Genomic DNA, 21198 nt, shown 5'->3' with positions numbered 1-21198 from the left:
TATATTTATGAAAAGCCTTGCATATATAGAGCAATTGACCATGCAAATCCAAGCTGAACTAATCTTTCTTGCATGCCATGGGGCATGTTTCCACAACTTGTAGTATTCATGGGGGGGACAGTGGGAATCCTGGACTGCCTTGTAGCATGCTCTGCCTTCGCTGCCTGATGAGTGGGTCGTTCTTAGCTTTCTCCCATGCATCTCCATGAAGCGTCGCATGACAGAGAGGAAGTGCTCCCGCCATTCTTTCTGTTCCCTGGTATCTTCCTCAAGAATAGTATTGGTGTTAGCTATCAACTCATTCAATCTAGAAACAACAATAGGTGGATTTTCTTTTGCCATGGCAGATAATCTAAGCCAAGCTGGAATATCTAACATGGCTAGCAACATTAGCTGATAGTGTTCATCAATTTTGATGTTATGCAGATCATGTTGTGAAAGGCAGGTCCCTAATAAATAGAAAAAGCCATTGTATTAGGTTGGCAACCGTGGGCAACTTATCTCCATATCCCAAGCATTTTAATGGTATGTCCCATGTTTGCACAATTTCCTTCATGTCACACGGGCCCATTGATGTAGTATGATTAAAGGGTTGTTGATGGTATAATTACCACAATAACCATTAGTGTGTGTAAGCAATGAATATTACAATAACTACATTAAACAAGACATTGGTTTGGGAAAATTGATGCATTCATGAAAGGCTATTGAGTACAATAAATAGGAAAATTGAGTAACCCCTGCAACTTTTATCCACAACCTCAACTTATGCAAGTATTAATCCTGGTACCTATTATCCATTTAGCGGCCTGTGCACCGGCTTAGTTCTCAAGGAACCCGGCAATTTGTTTGGCTTGAGTTTGTGAAGTCAAAAGCAAATGGCAAAGTTTGCAACGACAAAGATTAGTTGTACACGGATGGCAGTACCAGTACTCAGTTAGCTCCCTTGGTACCCACGAGGTACGATCACAACAATCATGATTGTGATACGACGCTTTGTTTGGCTCGAGAATTTGAAGCCAAAGGCAATAGCAGGAACTCACAGATAGACGATGATAAAGGAAAGTTGTACAGAGATTACGATAATAAAGATTTGATAGAGGAGATCGGCATGGCACTCGTGGCGGTGGCCACATTGGCCTCGACGTCAGATTTCTAGTCAAATGACAGATGTCACCACTAGCTTCAGTCAGAGAGAGGCTTGTGAGTGGCAGAGAGGGGCAAGCTCTGCTCCCTATAATTAATTTGGACCCTTGTGTTGGAGTTCAAGTTATTGGTATTTGGACCCGTAGGCCGGAGTTCAATGCACATGCATCTGGAGGGAACCAATCAGACGTCTAAAACACCATGGACGGGCTAGCCAATTCATTGTTGTTGGTCATATTATGGACATGATGTCTTCCAATCGTTCATTATCTTGGAGTTTTATATTTTGCATATGATGTGTTCATAGTTCACGAATGGGGATTATTGGACATAGTATGGTCTACAATTCAAAGTTTCTACAAAGGCAACCGATGCTCAAGATGGCATTACTTTCAGGTACAAGTTGAGGAGAGCAACACCGAAGTGTTCAAGGCCTTCTATTGGGGTGTCCATGGTAGCTTCTTCATCGACTTGGTCTCACTATTGATGTCCACTATGAGTTGCAGAGAGGGTGTTAAAGTTTTGGCATCTCAAGTGAACTGCCCAATGTGATCCCATTATTTAGTTTGGCTTTTAGGTATTTATTTTACTTATTTGTCAAAGTCTTGGGTAGGCAATTTACTGGGATTGCTATATAAGCAACCCCTTGACTCCATTGTATACACATTCAGTGATTCATTGCCAAGGATGATTGGTTCACGACTCTCTCTCTCTCTCTCTCTCTCTCTCTCTCTCTCTCTCTCTCTCTCTCTCTCTCTCTCTCTCTCTCTCTCTCTCTCTCTCTCTCTCTCTCTCTCTCTCTCTCGCTCAGTCCCCTTGGTCTCTACGCTTCCGCATCGTCGACTTTTGACATGGTATCAGAGATTGCTGTACGTTATCGAAGAAGCCCTTGGCTTGGAGGAGCAGCCCGCAAGTTAAGAGAAGGAGCCACCGCTAGCATTTCAAAACGCTGGCGTTTTGCAGTGGGTCACCCCTAGCCGAAAATAGTTCCCCCTTGTCTTGCGACATCGTTTTAAAACGTTGTCGGTTCCAACCCCTGCTCTCGGATCCTCTTGCTACATGCCCTATCAACAGCGCAGTGCCCCCTTCTATCAGCATTTTGAAATGCTGCGCCAAGACAGCGAGCTCACAATGCCCCCCCCCCCCTTTTCTGCTAGCGTTTTAAAATGCTCCCAAAAGACCTGCAAACGACAAGCCGCCTCCCTGTGATGGCGTTTTGAAACGCTGATCGTAGCGCTTGGCAAAACTGGTCCTTGTCGCGATGGTGGACGCCTTCAATGTGCTTGAAAAGCTAAAGCCCGTTAGGGGTCTGGACTAGGGGACCATGGTTCTCAAGGTTCTTAGCACAAGTGTTGGAGAATCTTTGGAGGGTAGAGGAGAATATTTTGGCACGGTTTCAAGAGCAACTTTGGAGGAACTAAAGTTTTCAAGAGCAATTCGGAACGTGGGATTGTGAAGCCCTCTATGGAGTGTGTCTAGAGTGGTTTGGTGCAAACCCTGCAACTCTAGAGAGGAGCGGAAAAGTACTTTTCGACGAGCAGCTTGGGAGAAGCAGAGTTTGCGGAGCCCACCTCGTGTGGCGCTCTTTGTGAAGAGGGTGTGGAGCGGCTTGCCAAAGACGGGGAGATTGGAGAATTTTGCGGCTTGGTTCGTGAGGCTGCATTGGAGTGCGTAAAGGCTTCGCAGATTTCCAGATCTTGCAACTTCAACATGGCCCTCCCCTTGCTCGAGGCCCGACGACATCGACCAAAGACAACCAAAAGCTATGGATAACGGATTGTCAACCATCCATTTAGCGGCCTATGCACTGGCTTAGTTCTCAAGGAACCCGGCAATTTGTTTGGCTCGAGTTTGTGAAGTCAAAAGCAAATGGCAGAGTTTGCTAGAGAGCAACGACAAAGATTAGTTGTACACGGATGGCAGTACCAGTACTCAGTTAGCTCCCTTGGTACCCACGAGGTACGATCACAACAATCATGATTGTGATACGACGCTTTGTTTGGCTCGAGAATTTGAAGCCAAAGGCAATAGCAGGAACTCATAGATAGACGACGATAAAGGAAAGTTGTACAGAGATTACGGTAATAAAGATTTGACAGAGGAGATCGGCATGGCACTCGTGGCGGTGGCCACATTGGCCTCGACGTCAAATTTCTAGTCAAATGACAGATTTCACCACTAGCTTCAGTCAGAGAGAGGCTTGTGAGTGGCAGAGAGGGGCAAGCTATGCTCCCTATAATTAATTTGGACCCTTGTGTTGGAGTTCAAGTTATTGGTATTTGGACCCGTAGGTCAGAGTTCAATGCACATGCATCTGGAGGGAACCAATCAAACATCTAAAACACCATGGACGGGCTAGCCAATTCATTGTTGTTGGTCAGATTATGGACAGGATGTCTTCCAATAGCTCATTATCTTGGAGTTTTATATTTTGGATATCATGTGTTCATAGTTCAGGAGTGGGGATTATTGGACGTAGTATGGTCTACAGTTCAAAGTTTCTACAAAGGCAACCGATGCTCAAGATGGCATTACTTTCAGGTACAAAGTTGAGGAGAGCAACACCGAGGTGTTCAAGGCCTTCTATTGGGGTGTCCATGGTAGCTTCTTCATCGACTTGGTCTCACTATTGATGTCCGCTATGAGCTATAGAGAGGGTGTTAAAGTTTAGGCATCTCAAGTGAACTGCCCAATGTGATCCCATTACTTAGTTTGGCTTTTAAGTATTTATTTTACTTATTTGTCAAAGTCTTGGGTAGGGTAATTTACTGGGCTTCTTATATAAGCAACCCCTTGACTCCATTGTATACACATTCAATGATTCATTGCCGAGGTTGATTGGTCTCTCTCTCTCTCTCTCTCTCTCTCTCTCTCTCTCTCTCTCTTTCTTTCTCTTTCCCCTTGGTCTCTACGCTTCCGCATTGTCGAGTTTGACAGATCCCACATGTAACACTTCCTATGTTATCTTGTGTGTGTGTGTGTGTGTGTGTGGTGTCCTTATCTACTTGTGTGTACTTGGGTTTTAAGAGAGATGGTGAGAGGTTGATGTTCTTTGTCCGAGGAAAAATTGAATAGTTTAAGCATCCATTCTCTGAACTCCTAACATTGGTATTAGAGCTTCTAGTTCGTGGTAATCACCAATTGATTTCAAATTATAAGAAGGAATTTCAAATTTCCAGTATTGTATTTGAAAACCAAAGCTTAATCGTCGGTAGTTAGTCGATAAATTAACCATCAAATTGTGCTTTCGACTGTAGTAACCCGTTATGCCAAGTATTTAATTCATAGAAGATACTAAATTTTCCAATTATGTGAAGATGTATGGGTGAGGAAATGAGAAGAAGATTTTTGAGAAAATTGGCTGAGCGGGGATTAAAGTCGACATTAGAGTACTTTGAACGAACTCAGGAAGAGCTGAATTTAGTTTGGGAAGAAAAAAGTGAAAGCTCCAAACTCCTTTTGGAAGAGAAGTTGGCGCTAGGAGGGCGACACAAGGAGTACAAAGAGCATGGGCAATTTTTTACTACTTAAGACTTCGAGGATTCAATTTAGCAAGCTGACTTTGAAGTTGTGATGCTTTACTACTTATCCAAGTGGTATTTAGTTCAAGGTTAAACCTTGGATTCAAAACCACTTAGGGACGAGCATGGGAGGAGTTTATGAGAGCATCCACCCTCCATGCAAAGGAGGTGCGGTCACCAATTAACTCCACACCTCCCATTTTCAGGCCACCCAATTGCATTCCAAAGGCAAGAGTCAATTCACCCCACCTCATTAACTTGATTAAAGCCCTGCGAACAATCGGCTTGGCCACCCATTTTCAAATTTTGTTGGCCACCCTCTTTACTTTTTTTCTTCGACCACCCACCAAGTTTAAACATTTCAATTTAAGCTTTCTATGTCAACTTCATCGTGCACGGAGAACTCAATGAGAGTTAGAATAAAAAACCCTTGCAATTGAATGCTTTAAACACCTCCTACGACTCGAGGTGCTAACCAAGTCACTCTTTCGGAATTGATCGATAAACCCTGCACAATTTTGAGGACATGTCATCTTTATTTTGCGGATTCCACTCCTGATTGCCACCTGAAGCTGGGAAGGGAGTTTGAAAAAGGAAAATTTCAATTTGCATACTGACCTGCTCAACCGATTGCCAAATTTCAACCTCATCTAGGTGCTACACTTGTGGATTGGGCATCATCACCGACCATATAGCTAAGTAAAAATTCTTCATTAATCTTTTATTTACTCATTGTTTTGCATACATACCATATTCACATATATATAGCCATTCAAAAAAAGTATAAGTGTATATATATTTCTTCATTAATCTTTTATTTACTCATTGTTTTGCATACATAGCATATCCACATATATATAGCCATTCAAAAAAAGTATAAGTGTATATATATCGATGAAGGCTTTTCGGAGTGTGACATGGTTAAATGTGCATCAAATCACCCCACTAATAGCGCTACGCTATGATGGAATGCCGCACGGTAGAAGACCTCGTACTTGGCATGCATTTACAAAATTCTTTCTACCCCGTTTCTTATCCACACAATATAAACCTAAAGCACGCCGCCAGTGGGATTTGATTTATCAAGATAGAAATGAAGATGTACATGCTTCCAATGATCGTTTTTGGAACTATCTCATTCAACTTCAAGCCATTGAACATGCTAGTGGAGAGAGGTTGCAAACTTTGGATAGTGTCCATATATAGACTCAAGGTGGGAGATTGGAATCAATGAGTGGATGGATATGCATCACATATGGTAATGGCAAGGGTCGTGTGAGCTACCACAAGTAGCATGTGGATATGAAGTGGGTAGCATGTGTGAGGCTATAAGGTTCAATGGGGAAAATGTGAATATGCACATAATGGTGCATGCTTGTCTATTGAGAGTGTTCTCACTATAAGAGTAAGCTCCTTAACAGACGCCCCTATAACATGAAGCTTACGTTAGAAGAATGGATTCTAATCATGGAGTTTAATATGGGTTACATTGGGTAATTACATAGGGCTCATGAAGATGAATCTGGTGCAAAAAATAGTGTAGGTCTTATCTCCAAACTATGTGGTTTAGGGCAGTTTCTAAACACTTTACAAATGTGGGTATCACATCTATTGGGAACCTCGTTGGTAGCCTCATCTTCTATGCTTCAATTTCCTTGCTTTTGAAATCTGGAGGGATTCTTTGATAATGGTGTTAAAATTAGGGTTACAGAGAAACGCACACAGCTAGGAGAAGACGAAGGAAGCTCAAGGCACACAATAGAGAGTATATTACTTAGTGTGCAATGGAAAGATGGATAGCCCTAGAGTGATGGGCGTACATACAATGCACGGGGGGAAAAACCTCCTAAAGAGGGAAAAAATGCCCCGACGGTCTTAGTGTGTTCACACACCACTACCACATGTATATGGTAACAAATCCCCCTTGGAGTGATGTGGTGAACGAGAGCTGGCACATGAGTACAGGGAAGTGCCATGCCATGAGGACATGATCAGTCCACAAAAGGGAGTAAGCCTAAAGCTTTGTGGAAAGCTTCGAGCTTCTCATGAGACAATGCCTTTGTGAAAAGATTTGCAAGGTTATCCTGTGTTGACACATAAGCCAAACTAATCTCTCCTGCTAAGAACCTCTCCCTGACATAGTGGTAATGCACCTCAATGTGCTTTGTGAGAGCATGAAAAATTGGGTTCCTCGCAACTGCCAATGCGCTCTGACTGTCTAGATAGTGTTGGTAGTGTCCTGTCCAACACCCAAATCAACCATAAGGCGTCTGAGCCATACACACTCAACCGTAGCTGTGAAGATAGCTCTGTACTCAACCTCACAACTCAAAGTGGCCACAGTAGGTTGCTTCTTGCTCAACCATGATATAGATGAACTGCCAAGCATAAAACAAAAACCACTTGTGGACACTCGCGTGTCAAAAGAACCAGCCCAATCTGAGTCCGAAAAAGCATGTAAGTTTGGCGGCAATGATCCCCCCTTGGGATAAAACAAGCCAAGATGTAAAGTGCCACTAAGGTAGCGAAAAATCCTCTTGACAGCTTGTCGATGCTTAAATCCTCAGCTATGCATAAATCTACTGACCTGTAAGACTGCACATTGAGTTTGCATGGCCCACAAACATCACTATGCACAAGCTGCAACCTACATGTGGCCCTCACTGAACCATCTTTTGGAAACTTAGAATGCTGCATTTTACCCAAAATACAACCTTCACAAACATGTTCGACAAGTGCTTCAAGAGGCGGTAAAGAAGCAACCATATCAAATTTTTGCAACCGCAGCAAACTGGCAAAATTCAAATGACCAAAACGTGAATGCCAAAGTTTTGCATCTGAAATAGCCCTCGAATCTGCAACTGCATTTGTAAAATTTTGTCCACACTTGTCATACAAAGTGAGCTTATACAGCCCACGGCACAAAAGCCCAGATGCAACGATTTCATCACCAAAATTGAGATCATGAACTGTACATCTGTCATCCACAAATTTGACTACAAGTCCAAGTCTAGCAAGTGAACATACAGACAAAAGATTCTTCTTGATCCGAGATACATAAAGTGCATCAACAAGTGTGAAAGAACTGCCATTTGCAGCAGTAAGCACAATCTTCCAACTCCCTGGACCGAATAAGAGGCATTGTTGGCACAAGTGACTGAATTCCCATGAGGGAAAGACTCAAGAGAGGTAATCAATTCACGATGTGAGGTAATGTGCTTTGTAGCACCACTGTCGAATACCACACATGTGAATCTGCAGCAACTGACATGCATGCATCATGGACAGCAGATTGTAAGTGCACTCTGCACTAAAAGCCCATTCTGCATCAATATCAGCATTACAATCTCCTTTCACAAAAGACTCAACAATGGCTGCATTTGTAATCGAACCAGCATTTGCAGTGGAACCACCCTCTTTCTTCTTAGCCTCTTTTGCCTTCAACTTAGGACACTGCTTGATCAAGTGATCATTAGCTTTACAATAATGGCAACGCATCTTCTTTTTGCCCTTATCACCAGAATTTCCAGACGAATTGCTGCCAGCAGCAGAAGCATTAGGAAGAGAATTTTTGCCACTCGCAGTAGAACCATAAGAAGTGGTTGCATTGTTGTTACCACCCTTTCTTTGAGAAGCAATAAAAGCATGTTCAACTGCACGCTGCCTAGTCCTGTTTTTTCTGGAAAGTGACTCTTGCAATGTGCATAATGCATAAAACTTGACAACTTCAGGATTTCCTTGGGTCATAAGTCTCCAAGTACTAGCAAAAGTTTGGTAAGAATCTGGTAAGGCATCAAGAACAGTCTGCACAAGGGAACTGTCTGAAATGACTTCAACTGCAAAAATAAGTTGCTCATTGATATCCTTGATACCAGCAAGAAAAGTGTCCATATCATCTTCCTCACGCATATCTTCGACTCCAACTCTTTACACAGCAAAGCAATTTTAGCCTCATTGCGGCTTGCATAAAGACCAGCTACAATATCCCCAAGCCTGTTTTGCAGATTTTGTTGAACGAATGCGAGGGACAATGGTGCACTTCACAGACAATGCAATCAATGCATGAGCCTGCGCATCCTTTACATCCCAACGAGATTGTTCTGCCATAGGCAAAACAACTCTAATAGCAGCAATCCTTGCAACAAGACCTGCAACATCGTCTACATCCTCAGAACCAGGACGTACATCAATGCCCTACACAATATTTTAGACGCCCTTTGACACAAGAACATGTTGCATCATATAAGCCCACATAGGGTAATTGTCCCCATCCAACCTGACCTTAGCAGCAAACATCTTGAACACGTATGTGTTATTGTTAGCCATGGTAAATGCTGCACCTGATGTGAAAACTGCCCGAAAAGAGGAGAAACGGAGCGAAGCAACACATGCTATATAGCACAAACTGTAGAAGATTGTAAGGCCGGCATTGACAGAAATTTTGCACAAAATGACGAAATTGCATGTGCAGACCTGCTTGTAGTGGTGGAAACGGAGGCCGAAATGAGCCTGAATCAGAAATCTGAGTAGATTGAGCTCTACGAGTTCTCCCCGAATATTGTCAGCCTGCGAACGCTCGCCAAACCTCATAATAATCGAAGAAAGTGAGTAGGCGTGTGCTGGAGCAACTAGCGACTAAGCTTGGAAGAACACAACCTGCTCTGATAGCAATTGTTGGAATTAGGGTTGTAGAGAAACGCACACAGCTTGGAGAAGACGAAGGAAGCTCAAGGCACAAAATAGAGTGTATTACTTAGTGTGCAATGGAAAGATGGATAGCCCTAGAGTGATGGGCGTATATACAATGCACGGGAAAAAACCTCCTGAAGAGGGAAAAAATGCCCCTGTGGTCCTAGTGTGTTCACACACATCACTACCACATATACATGGTAACAAATGATGCATATGTGGGTGTACTTGGCTTTTGAACCAAATATTAACTTTGCGTATCATCCTTATTAATATTATTTGTATTTAGTTATGGGTCGGGCTTGTCGGTCAGGTAGGTCTATAGTCTAGGGTTGGTGATCGCCAATGAGAGACGCACTAGATTGCGCACTAAACTTGTTTAGAGCCTATTAGCTAAATGTGGACGTCAGTATGTGAAAGGAACGAACCCAACCCATAGATAAGGTTCTAAAACTAGTCTTTTTTATTACTCTAAATGTACAAAGTTGAGCTCTTGCCTTACCCTCTTGGCTATCTGTCTGTGAGCGAGAGCGAGCGAGCGATCGAGCAGCAGTAGTACAACGACAACAAGGATGCCAGCAGTGGCAACTTCTTCCTCTTGGCACACGTAGGATTCCCTTAGCAGCAACAATGTAGGAGGTGAGTGAGACACCATCTTTAGTTGTAGAGCTTGTTTGTGTCTACCTGTGGGTCGCACATGGCGTTGGGCAAACTTCCCACAATTGACTTTTGACACCGTTGTCAGGGAGCCACTGCGTCAAGCTCCAACATCAGCCTGCATGCTGTGTTGGGAAGTGGGTGTGTGTTGTCTGTGTGTGCAAATCTAGTATGATGTTTTTGGTCAATTATTGCTCTCCTTCATTTTTGTTCACTAGTCTTTTCCTGTTCACTGTTTATTTGTATTTCAACGATCAGGTTTTCTGCAAATCTGTGTCAAGGCAGTAATGTACAAATGTATTTCATTTTTTTTGCAACTATATGTTCTTGTTGAGGTCAACTTTAAAAAAAAGAAAACCAAAAAACAAAAACGCTTTGCAATTGGTTGGGATTTTTGAATTGAAAAAAAAAAAACAACTCCAACTAGGTCCTAGGCAAGAAAACTAGAGCCCCATTGGCCTCGGCTTCGGTCTTGATTAATGTATATAAGAAAAAGGGTCCTCTATAACTTCCTTCCAAGTGAAGGAATAATGGGTCTCATGTTATATATATACCCCACTTCTCAAGGGAAAAAAAAAGCATGTAGGATCTAAGCTTCACCTTTTCCTTCCACTAGCTTCCTTTAGACTTTCTCTCTTGTGTCTATACGCCCAAGTACAGATCAACTATTTTTAGGGTCATGAGAGTTTGATAGTCAAATTGTGTTTTGTAAAGCACACCACATCCCTCCAATCAATACCCTCGTTTCGAGCTATCACATGACCTATTCCACATCACGCACATAAAAAAAGTGTTTTTAATAATAAAAAAAGACCAAGTGAAAACAATTGAAATATCTAGTGGCGAGGCCTCTTAAAGTACTTGTCGACACTTTTAAGATATACACATCACATGTATTTACGTTGTGGACGAATGCTAGAGTTCGAGCAATTGGAGTGCCTCAAATTACACAAGCACCCATCATCCACATTAGGTTTCGGACCTTCGCCTAGGACCCAATGTATTACAACCCAAGACCCACACATCACAGTGGCTAGTGACTCTTTCTCTGATTCTAACATAATGGAGGGACACCCTACCCCATACCCGAAAAATTAAAACCAAAATGTACCCATCTCGATCCCACATGTTTAGTTGCCTAATGGAAACCACTAGTCAAGCCACTCATTTGGAGCCTACAACTAGTGAAGTAAACAAAGGTGATGAGGAGGTAGATTTGCTCTTTACTTCTCATGTAGACCCTATACTCCCCAAAAGTGTCTGTGTCGATATCCTATCTCCTGCATTCACTAAAGACCCTACCAAGCCATCACACCCTCTGAAGTTGTACTACCCGATGGTAGGAGTTTCGCCGAAGTACAAGAGATCGAACGATATATGCAAGCAGCTAAAGAAAAAAAAATTGAGAGTCTATCTATAATAGAGCAATGCCAAGCCATGAAAGCAAAGACCCCTATGACCACAATCATGCTAGACGAGCCAACAAGTGCTCCTCAATTAGGAATCACCGAGGGTCCGACCATAGGGAACCATAGTACCTCCACTTCAAGGGGAACCTTCAGCACTTCAGGCTTAGAGGGGGTATTTCTCAATGAAAATTAACCTATAAACCAAGACTTTGACCAACCTTCAGCACTTCAGGCTTAGAGGGGGTATTTCTCAATGAAAATTGACCTATAAACCAAGACTTTGACCGACCTATACATGGGCTACACATACCATGTGGGTTGGTTAGGGGTTGTACAATCCACGTTTAGTGCCACAAATCTAGAGGAACAACAACGTATAAGCTGTCATGTCATCCATGGGGTTGTCCAATCGCAAAGGCAAAACAAGAAAATTAACATTCCTTTGATGTCCTATGAGATTCTTGGATATGGGAAAGACAAAACAACTGACCCTATCACGCATTGACAACACTACCAACATATCCATTGTATTTATTTATGAGATCATCATGCTCTCTTTGAGTCCTTCAATCACCACCTTTGTGACTGATCCCTTCCATATTCATCCTGTGTCATGTTCTATTCGTCTTACATACCTTTTCTCATTCAATCATGTCTAGCATGATCTCATCATTGTACATATAATGTCTATTGCAATTTCCACTATTATCTCTTATGTCATTTCTCCCATCGCGTTGATTATCGTGTTCACTTCTAATACCATGTCACAGAATTGACGAGGCACCCTCGGCTTTCTTCTTGCCCGATCTGCAAAGGTAGCAGCTATGGTTTATGAAAAGTGAAGCTTTGTTGGACGTAACAGTCAAACTAAGGTTTGCAAGAGCACCCTCTGCTTCCCCCTCCTTAGAAGCTTTCTTTGTATGTATCCATGGCGTGGGATCTTAGAAACCACATAAACACAAGGAGGATAACAAGTACTGACAAACGACCCAAGTGGAGGCAGTTGCACGGGCCAACCAGCTCAATGGGCTTTTGGTGTTGATGACAAGCAACCCAGGATGACGTTGCCAGTGCCACCTGCCATGGATTCACACCTTCCAAGCTCGGACAATTCAAGGTGATGATTCAATGTGAACCACCTGCACGTGTCAGCATCGGAGCCAACAAATAGGACATTGGTAAATGTTGCTGTTGTTGCCTCCCTTCTTTTTTTGTGGGGGAGGAAATCAACGCATGAATGATGAGAGTGGAACGCAAGATACACATTGAGTCACCTCCTTTCTTCTCCAACACAAAGCCGCAATTGGAGATTCCCTCAACGAGCAATCATGAATGAGGGTGAGCAGACTGTGTGTGTGTGTGTGTGTGTGTGTGTGTGTTGGGCGAGCATGGGCAGAGACTCCCTCATCACTGTTGGCACAGAGTCGGGCCAGAGGGGATCTTCAACCTAGTTCACTCCTAGTGCCCTCCATCAATTGGGGCCCTCGATCCCCCCGTACCATACAGTGACGATGACGAGGGGCAGACTCCTCTCTCTCTCTCTCTCTCTCTCTCTCTCTCTCTCAAGCAGGAGAGCATATTGTTGAAGCATTTGACGCCTAGAACCTTGATGAAGGCCTGGAAGAAATTGCAGATCTGCTTATCGCAGACGGGTGCTGCGCATGAGCAGAAGACAAAGGAGACGGGTGAGGACTGACGAGGGAAGTGAGCGACACACTACTTAGCCTTGCGCCACACACTTGCCTTTTCGCGTGGAGCACTACAGACCCTAAAAATAGTTTGTTTACATCCATAATATATATATATATATATATATAGAGAGAGAGAGAGAGAGAGAGAGAGAGAGAGAGAGAGAGCGCGCGCGAGCGGGCTATTGTGGGAAAATCACATGAAAGTGAGCGAAATTCACGCAGCTTTGATAAACAGCCCTTATCTTTTCCTGAAATTTAGGACACGTCAGCTTACCCCCACCGTATGGAGGTGGTCTTTGCATATATGCAACGAGCAGTGCAAACGTATAGGGCTAAGGGCGCATTCGCACGCTGGAGTAGCACCCCCACCAGCTGAACCCTGCTCCGACTCCAGCTCTGAATGCTGCCTACGCATTCACACGCCCTCCACGTGACAGCTTGCAGCCAGTGCCCCGGGAAGCGGATGTCAAAAAAAAATAAAACTGGGGAAATGCTCTTGGCTGTTCCCGTTTACCAACAACCGGCAAGCAGGGCAGGCGAGCTGCAAAGCGGGGCATGCGACCAGGCCCTTAGAGCAGATTCGCACACAAGGGTGCCACCCCCGGCCTGACTCCGGCCATGCGGCACTGAGAGACATTCGCACGGAGTAAAGTGAGTGGGATGTGTTGTTAAACGAAGACTACCTTCGCTCCACTCTGCCGAAAACAGCAGAATTGGAATTCCATGGCCTCATTAACTGGCGGTGCTGAAGGAAGCGTGTGGGCCCTGGTAGCCACAGAATCCCATCATCACCTGCGATAGGGCAGGTCAACAGCTTCCGGAGACGGTCCTGAAAAGAGCTCGCTACTGTGGCAGGATTGGTGCCCGGCAGCTACGTCCAATCACATGAGATTTTTGCAATTAAACGGCGATCCCACTGATTTCGAGGGCATACAGACAAAAATTTCTACTTTTCACGTGAAGTGACGAGTCTCGCGAAGGTTTTATGGCTCTACATGACCAGCTAGCAACCGGCTGAAAGGCAGGATCTCAAGCCACGCAACCAGGCTCTAAGAGGCGTGCTGGGCATGGTTGAGCATGGGCCAGCAGCTTTGTCGTTTTGCTGCCACGCAGAGCTTTCATGCCTCTGTTCACATGGAGAGTTAGCAAAGGCAAATGTGGAAGGAGATGACAGGTTGGCAAGGTAAACTGTGCCCCATGCGCAATGCCTCTAAGATGAAGCATCAAGTTGTCCGTTTTCTAACTCTACCAAAATCGACAGAGTTACTCATCGTCCAGCAGAATCTATCCATACATAGACCGCACTGGGCTCGCCAAAAACGTTTTCTCTAGGAGGGGAAAAAATAAAACAAATATAACCCCCGTTTTTTAATAAGGATTTACTGATTTTTACACAAAGAAACATGCAATATAGGGCTGGTTTTTTCAAAGCAATCTTGAAATCAAGACGAAATTCTGCAATTTTAGCCAGTGGAAAATACAATAAAGGCATGCACACTGGACAGCAGTTGGCAACTTGGACGCAAAGAGATACATGTTGCAAAAACACCGCATCATCCAAGGCTCCTGACCAATCTCTCTTGCAGATGTATGGCAGCTATGGACAATTAGCTCTTCTTACAGAGGTATGGCAGCTGCAGACACTTGGCACAACTATCAAACAACTTGGATGTGAAGTGCAGCACCGTAAACTACGTCCACCCCGGGCGAATCACTCAAAGATTATCTTGCATCGTTCCAGCACGCTCTGTACAGTGGCAGGTTCATGACACACTATGGCCCTTTGCTTAACCATACATAAATAAGTAGACCTCGCAAGACGAAATTTAACCTCCTCTTCTACCATCCATAGCACTATCTGCTCAAGGCTAGAACTTTACCCCTTGATTGTGTTGGCTCATAGAGAAAGAAGAAATACGCGTCCATGTCTGTCGCCAGAATCCTGCTTGCCTATAGCCTCGCAGTCACAAGCATGATCTCATGGGAATGTACCACAATTTTCAGAGTGGAGAGAGATACACCATGATCTCAAGACACATCAGGCGCGATGATTACAGGCAATTCTGAGAAAAAAGATGTCTAGTAGCAACAAGCTAAGAACAAGTTTTGTATGAAGGAGAAAAATAATACATCCAGTCCGCATTGCCCATAGAAATATTTAAGGTAGAACATGTCAACTACTTATCAAACTGCATGCGTCCAAGAGGGCCCTGCAATCGAAGTTTGGGCACAAAGCACCTTCGATCATTCAAAACTCTTCTCCATAGCATCTGTTGTGACAAGAACGATGCATCAAAAGCAAGTTCCTCCCTAATATAACTTGTTTGGCACCAAACGAGCATCCCATATTCTTGACCTTCTGCTTAAACTACCTTCATTTCAGCTATATTTGAAATGAAATGCTTCTGTGGTTCTCTTCAAGCCCTTGCTCTATCAAACTACAATTTAATCATGATAGACTTCACCAGAAAATAGGGCAAGGCATTGTTCTTTCCCAACTTTGAAGTGACACAGAGTTTAACAATATTTTTGCAATGCAAAAGCTTGAATTGGTGTGGTGAAATATCAACCAAGCATACAACACACTAAAGTAGAATCTTTCGAAATACTAACCATAGAATCACAACTATCAACTGACGAGGTGCCCTGCAAAGTCACCTCAAGTTCGACGCAAGGAGCAGCACATAATGCGCTCTGCAAATACCAGCATGAGTATGCCAAGACACAAACACAAGCTGCACCCACAAAAACAACCACTGTTGATGCATTAAGTCACACTATACATACATTGAGTGCAAGAGCTGCATGACCAAACTTGCTCGTCCTAGAGTCTGCACAGACCCCAAGCATGAATCCATGCTGCAACCAGAAACTCAACCTTAGTTCTTGCATTTTAGAGAGAGAACAATAATCACACCATACTGGAAACTATCAAACATGATTAAGATAGACCAACTCTCAGACAAGGGTTTCCACTGGGTCATAACATGCAAGAATCACCCATTGACTTATACAAAAATCAGCAAGTTCCCCCTTATTGGTGCTATTAGAGCAGGTGCTGATATCAGAGGCACCATTCTCCACAGGATAAGAGAAGTAAACCTTCAAATTGACTGCATGCATAAATACTCATCCACCCAATCAATAATGCAGAGGTCTGCAATACTTTCAACTTAGCACAAAATACAAAACACACGATTGATCAAACTGTTCAAGAAGAACATATCAATGCATACTGCTCATACATGCACCTCATACCTTCAACCAGTTTCTCTGTAACGTGTTAGCCACCAAACTGGCTTCAATGCATCTGTTTCCACCACATTTCCAGTAACAAATTTTGTGCAGATCTGCGATGGACACTAGCAAAAACACCAGTACTTGAGATTGAGAATTTCCCAATTTCTTTAACAGTTTGATTACTTTGATCCCTTTAGGCGGTGAATTGAACAGATTGGGATTCTATTTGGAGTGCTTGGCATTTTAGATGACCTAAAACCTTACCATTAGCACAAAAAGGTCCCAGGAAAATTTTTGCTAAGATCTACATACTTGTCAGACTTCGGCAGCCATTCAAATGATATGATATGACAAGCCAAATATGACAAACTACTACTACAACTACCATCTATGATGTATATTCACAAGAAAGACACCACCCCTCCTGCTGCAAGATGATCATTCAGAATTAGACTCGCTCTCCATTGCTTTCAAGCCCCTTGATTTCTGAATAATCAAACAATTTTAGAACATTAAAAACAATAATCAAATGGACGACGTCAATAGATTGCCGAAGATTCATTGAAAGTCGGTCTTACCCCCTTGACATTCCTCTTCTCTTTTACTGTATAGCGGGCCATGGTCACATCAGAGAGCCCAGTTCCAGGAGTGCAGTACTGAAATAGCAAATCAAACAATGCCTGGGTTAAGAACATAGGACAAGACTCTTTTAAAGGCAAAGCAAAGCAAGCAGAAAGCACCCTCGAGAAAAAGTTACTTAAAACGGGCTATTGCAGATGCACAAATATAATCAACAGCACCAAACAGCAAAATCTCAAGTCTTACAAAGACACTGTTCTCTGCGGCTTTGGACCTGCGTTTAGGCCGTTTAGGAACCTTGCTTCCTTTCAGTTTTAAGAAGTCTTCCTCTATCTGCTTCCGAGACAATGAGATGACAAATTTTGGCAGAGAAAAATCCTTTCTGGCAGGGCCAGCTCCAATTCCATTAGCGAGAGTAGCCTGATTTGCTGATTCCAATTTCTTTCCAGGTGAGCTACGAGTGATGCATTGATGAGGCAAGGGCTCTTCTCTCTTACCTCCCTGTACAGGCATTCCCCTTTTCCCTTTGGATAAATCAGAACTTCTTAAACGTTTCTCTCTTTTGCTATTTTCTTCTAAGTCTGCATGTTCTGCAGGGGGTGAGCAAGAGTGGTCTCTTTTTCTAGATACAGCATTTCTCGACTTCGAACAGTCTTCCATAGCAACAGCATTGCAATTTGCAGGGACGGGAGAGTCTTTTGCAGCCTCGACCACCCGAACTGTTTTGAAATCATCAATCAAATTGCATGGCTTAGATTTGTGGTTAGCTCCTCGACTGCTTCTGTTTCCCTTTAGGCTGCCCCATTGAAGAGGTGGGGCACCTACCAGCAGCTCCTTCTGTGTGTGGTGAATGGATAAACTTCTCATTGATTGTTTGCTTCTTCCTTCTTGATTGATTTCGTGCTTCACTGATCCCAAGGTTGGCACTACAGAATTGCCTTCTCTTCGTATGGCCTCTGTCTGCATCCTTTCTGCTGATACAGATTGTGATGCATTTACTTCTGCTTCTGACTTCAGATCTCTTCTAACACCTGCTTCATGGAAGGACCTCTTTACGTAGGTCACTTCAGGAGGTATGCATTCCCTGAAGGCAGCTTCATCAGGCTTGCTCAAATACAACCCTGCCTTCCTCCTCTCTGCAGAAGGCGGCAGCACTAGCACTTCCTCTCTGCAGAGATTGTTAAACACAAAAAGTGGTTATTAGGGTAATTGAAAGACAATAGCAGCCTGATCTACATAACTAAGGAGAAGAGGGCAAACAGGTAACTCAATGAACCCAGAAGCTGTAATCAGATATTTGAGCAAAGAAAGTGGAAAGATTAAGCAGAAACAAGAAATAGCCTAAATCCAATAGACACCACAGTCATCAGAAAAACGGAATTCTTATATGCAAATCAAGGAAACACAGAAACTGCCTCAATCAAAGGGGAGAAAAGAACTACTAGCCAAAAAGACAATCCTTTCCCCACACAGAAAGAAAGAAAAAAGAAAGAGAACAAGAAAAGATTAGTCATTACTCCGCGAAAAAAATTCCACGCCCAAGAATGATCACAAAGTGCACTGCATGAAATCAGTAAAGGATTAGATACAGAAATCAAACGCCGAGAAGAACTGCATGAACAAATTGAAGGGAAGCAAGGGAGAACTCTCCCCTGCAGCAGAAAACCAAACGCCATTGCAACTGGGGAGCGCTGGAAATGGAGAGAAGAGAAACAGGGTATGATCGATCAAGCAAGGCGGGAAGACATTATACACACCAGGGACCCCCCGCAGGGGGGGGCGATAAAGAACTCACATTCGTACGAAAGAGATAAAACACAAACCTCATGGCGAGCGAATGCCGGAGCAGAGCTGAACGCAGCCTGATTTCGAATGAAGAGGATGTGGGGAGTAACAGAAGAGGCGAGGAAGAGGGATCTTCTATTTCCTGTTGCTTTTCCTTGCTGTGGAAGCGACGAGAGGAGAGTGTGCTTGTCGTTCAAGGAGAAGGAGAAGGAGAGCGAGAGTATATAGATGGTAATGACAACAAATTTCGAAGCCTTTTACCCCCTCTGCATTGTAGCCTACTTGCTTAAAAGCTCCCGATAGAGAGAGAGAGAGAGAGAGTTGCTAAATGAACAAACAATTCCAATAAGCCACAAACATCTATAACTGAGTTTTGAACTCAAGGCCTATAAAGGCTGGACAGTGAACCTACCTCCCTCATATCTCAGGGGATGGTAGCAAAGATTGCTGCAAGACACATGAGTTAAGTAGAATCAGTAGAACATATTGTGCAAGTATGATTATTTTCTAGAGCATGAGGTGGCCTAGGCAAGGAAGTTGAAAAGGTGGACGGAAGCAGTGAGCTTTCAAGGGGGTCCAGAAGCTTCGCCCTGCTCTTGGTCCATGAGATGAGAGCCACCATTCATGTACACCCCTTTCTCCTTTCTTTTCCTCCACCTCGTCTGATCCCAACCTAAGAGGAAAATGCACCCAAAATCCGGGTTGTGCACATAGAGAGAGGGTGGGAGAGACAGATTGAGATGATGATGCACATGCATGAACAAAACACATTGGAAACAACTTCTTGTGCACAATACATCTACTACTGCAGGTAAAAGGAGGAATAACCATCACCTAAATCAGAGTCCCAGGAGTCACATCGAGCTCCTTAAGAATTTGAAGGACCTTTTTCAGCTTACGCCAACTAGTGGCAAGCTCATACCATATTTTAGAGCATGATCCATGGTACATTGTGCACGCAATTGAAAGACCTAAGAGACTACGGCATGCTCATTTCCACCCTACCATATTCCTATATAGGCTCCCTGGCTCCTTTTTAGGAAACCCTTTGACTCTGCATGCTCCTTGGTCCTACCATTGCCCTGACATTACTTCCCTCTTGGAGAAGCGTTATTGTCCTCCCAAAAAAAAAAAAGTGGGCTATTTCTGCTTAAGAAGATGAATGTCTAGCTTGACATATACCTGGATAGGCATGTGTGAACCCTACTTTAACTTTGGAGCCTGGTCCTTCGACAATGGGACGCTCACTTAGCGCGTCTGGAGCAAGATATTTTGCATGCATCATTACAGAGACCTACTTCAATGACATCGATCTTCCCTCACGTACTCAGGTGCTTGAGCATTTGTTGCAACACCCTTGTGTTGTTGAGGCCTGCACAACTATCGGGATCCGTAGTTCGAGATCCCGTCGAGCGCTACGACAACAGTTGTAGATAGTGTCATGCGCTCTTACATTGCACTATCCTAACAGAGCTCTAGGGATGTACTTGCATCTCGTTTCACACTCACCGCAACGGTGGCAGATATATCCGTTACATGTATTTCTCGGGCCACTTCTCGTGTGTTGTGTATTCGTCGACCCACCTTGCGTGTTGGATGCCTCAGGAGACAACGACTTGATTTGGGACGTAGTGAGGAGCTTTGTGCGAGCAATGGGCGTGCTCCACGATGCTCACACATTCTAGATTCACACATGAGGGAGCTCATATGACAGTTTTGGGAGGAGATTTGGGACGTAGTGAGGAGCTTTGGGTGAGCAATGGGCATGCTCCATGATGCTCACACATTCTAGATTCACACATGAGGGAGCTCATATGACAGTTTTGGGAGGAGAATTGTCGCACCTTGCCAGACTTCAAAAAGGCGATTCGACATAGGATTGACCGCAAACAATACATAGAGCATGGTGCTATGATTCTAGAAATTACATAGATTCAACCCTTTCATGCATTCCAGGATACCCACCCCGAGATCGCTATTGGTTAGTGCTCCTTTGAGGCATGCAAGCCTTGGTAAGTGTGATTCATGTGTGTGTATGTGTGTGTGTGTGTGTGTGTGTGTGTGTGTGTGTGTGAGAGAGAGAGAGAGAGAGAGAGATGTTGTTGCACATGCCATGTGCAGTTTCAAATGATGTATGTATAGATTCATGTTAGGGTGGATAGAAGTTAGTTGCATTCGTGTTATAAGCTAATGCTCGTGTAAATTAACAAAGACAAAAACTTGATGCAAATAGAGAGCTTGATTACTAGGATGCAAGAGAGAGTTTGTACAATGAGAAGTGTGTGCTTATATAGCACTAGGTTGAAGCATCTGTTGATGCAGTGGGTGAGGTGTAAGCCTTTTGAACTTCATTCAATTTGGCCTTTGGACTTCATTTAATGAGGTCATCATGGGTCATGGATGTATGCATGCATGTATGCCTCATACATTATGTGTCATAGGAAAGAGATGGTTTACCCTAACAAGCTCCCCCTTAAAACC

The 21198-nt window shown here is 43.6% G+C and overlaps 2 protein-coding genes across 3 annotated transcripts; both read right to left on the bottom strand.

The window, feature by feature from the left end:
• Positions 1-14975: 14975 nt before the first annotated feature.
• On the bottom strand, positions 14976-16686 carry LOC147440934 (uncharacterized). The gene is made up of 5 exons (XM_086483359.1): positions 16675-16686; positions 16372-16575; positions 15901-15972; positions 15727-15807; positions 14976-15383 (listed from the first exon to the last, which is right to left on the bottom strand). Exons 1-5 carry the CDS (start codon positions 16684-16686, stop codon positions 15291-15293), a joined length of 462 nt encoding a protein of 153 aa, XP_086339485.1. The 3' UTR covers positions 14976-15290.
• On the bottom strand, positions 16253-18991 carry LOC147440933 (uncharacterized). Of its 2 annotated transcripts, none has more exons than XM_086482732.1 (4): positions 18756-18991; positions 17207-18100; positions 16932-17009; positions 16253-16839 (listed from the first exon to the last, which is right to left on the bottom strand). In XM_086482732.1, exons 1-3 carry the CDS (start codon positions 18758-18760, stop codon positions 16976-16978), a joined length of 933 nt encoding a protein of 310 aa, XP_086338858.1. In that variant the 5' UTR covers positions 18761-18991; the 3' UTR covers positions 16253-16839; positions 16932-16975. The 2 variants fall into 2 exon arrangements, with proteins under 2 accessions (XP_086338858.1, XP_086338857.1); XM_086482731.1 differs by having other exon boundaries at positions 17179-18100; positions 18756-18988.
• Between the last annotated feature and the right edge of the window lie 2207 nt (positions 18992-21198).

Source organism: Adiantum capillus-veneris, chromosome 15 (genome assembly GCF_014529385.1).
Source record: "Adiantum capillus-veneris isolate H3 chromosome 15, ASM1452938v2, whole genome shotgun sequence".
Taxonomy (NCBI): domain Eukaryota; kingdom Viridiplantae; phylum Streptophyta; class Polypodiopsida; order Polypodiales; family Pteridaceae; genus Adiantum; species Adiantum capillus-veneris.
This window is presented reverse-complemented; position numbering and strand designations above follow the sequence as displayed.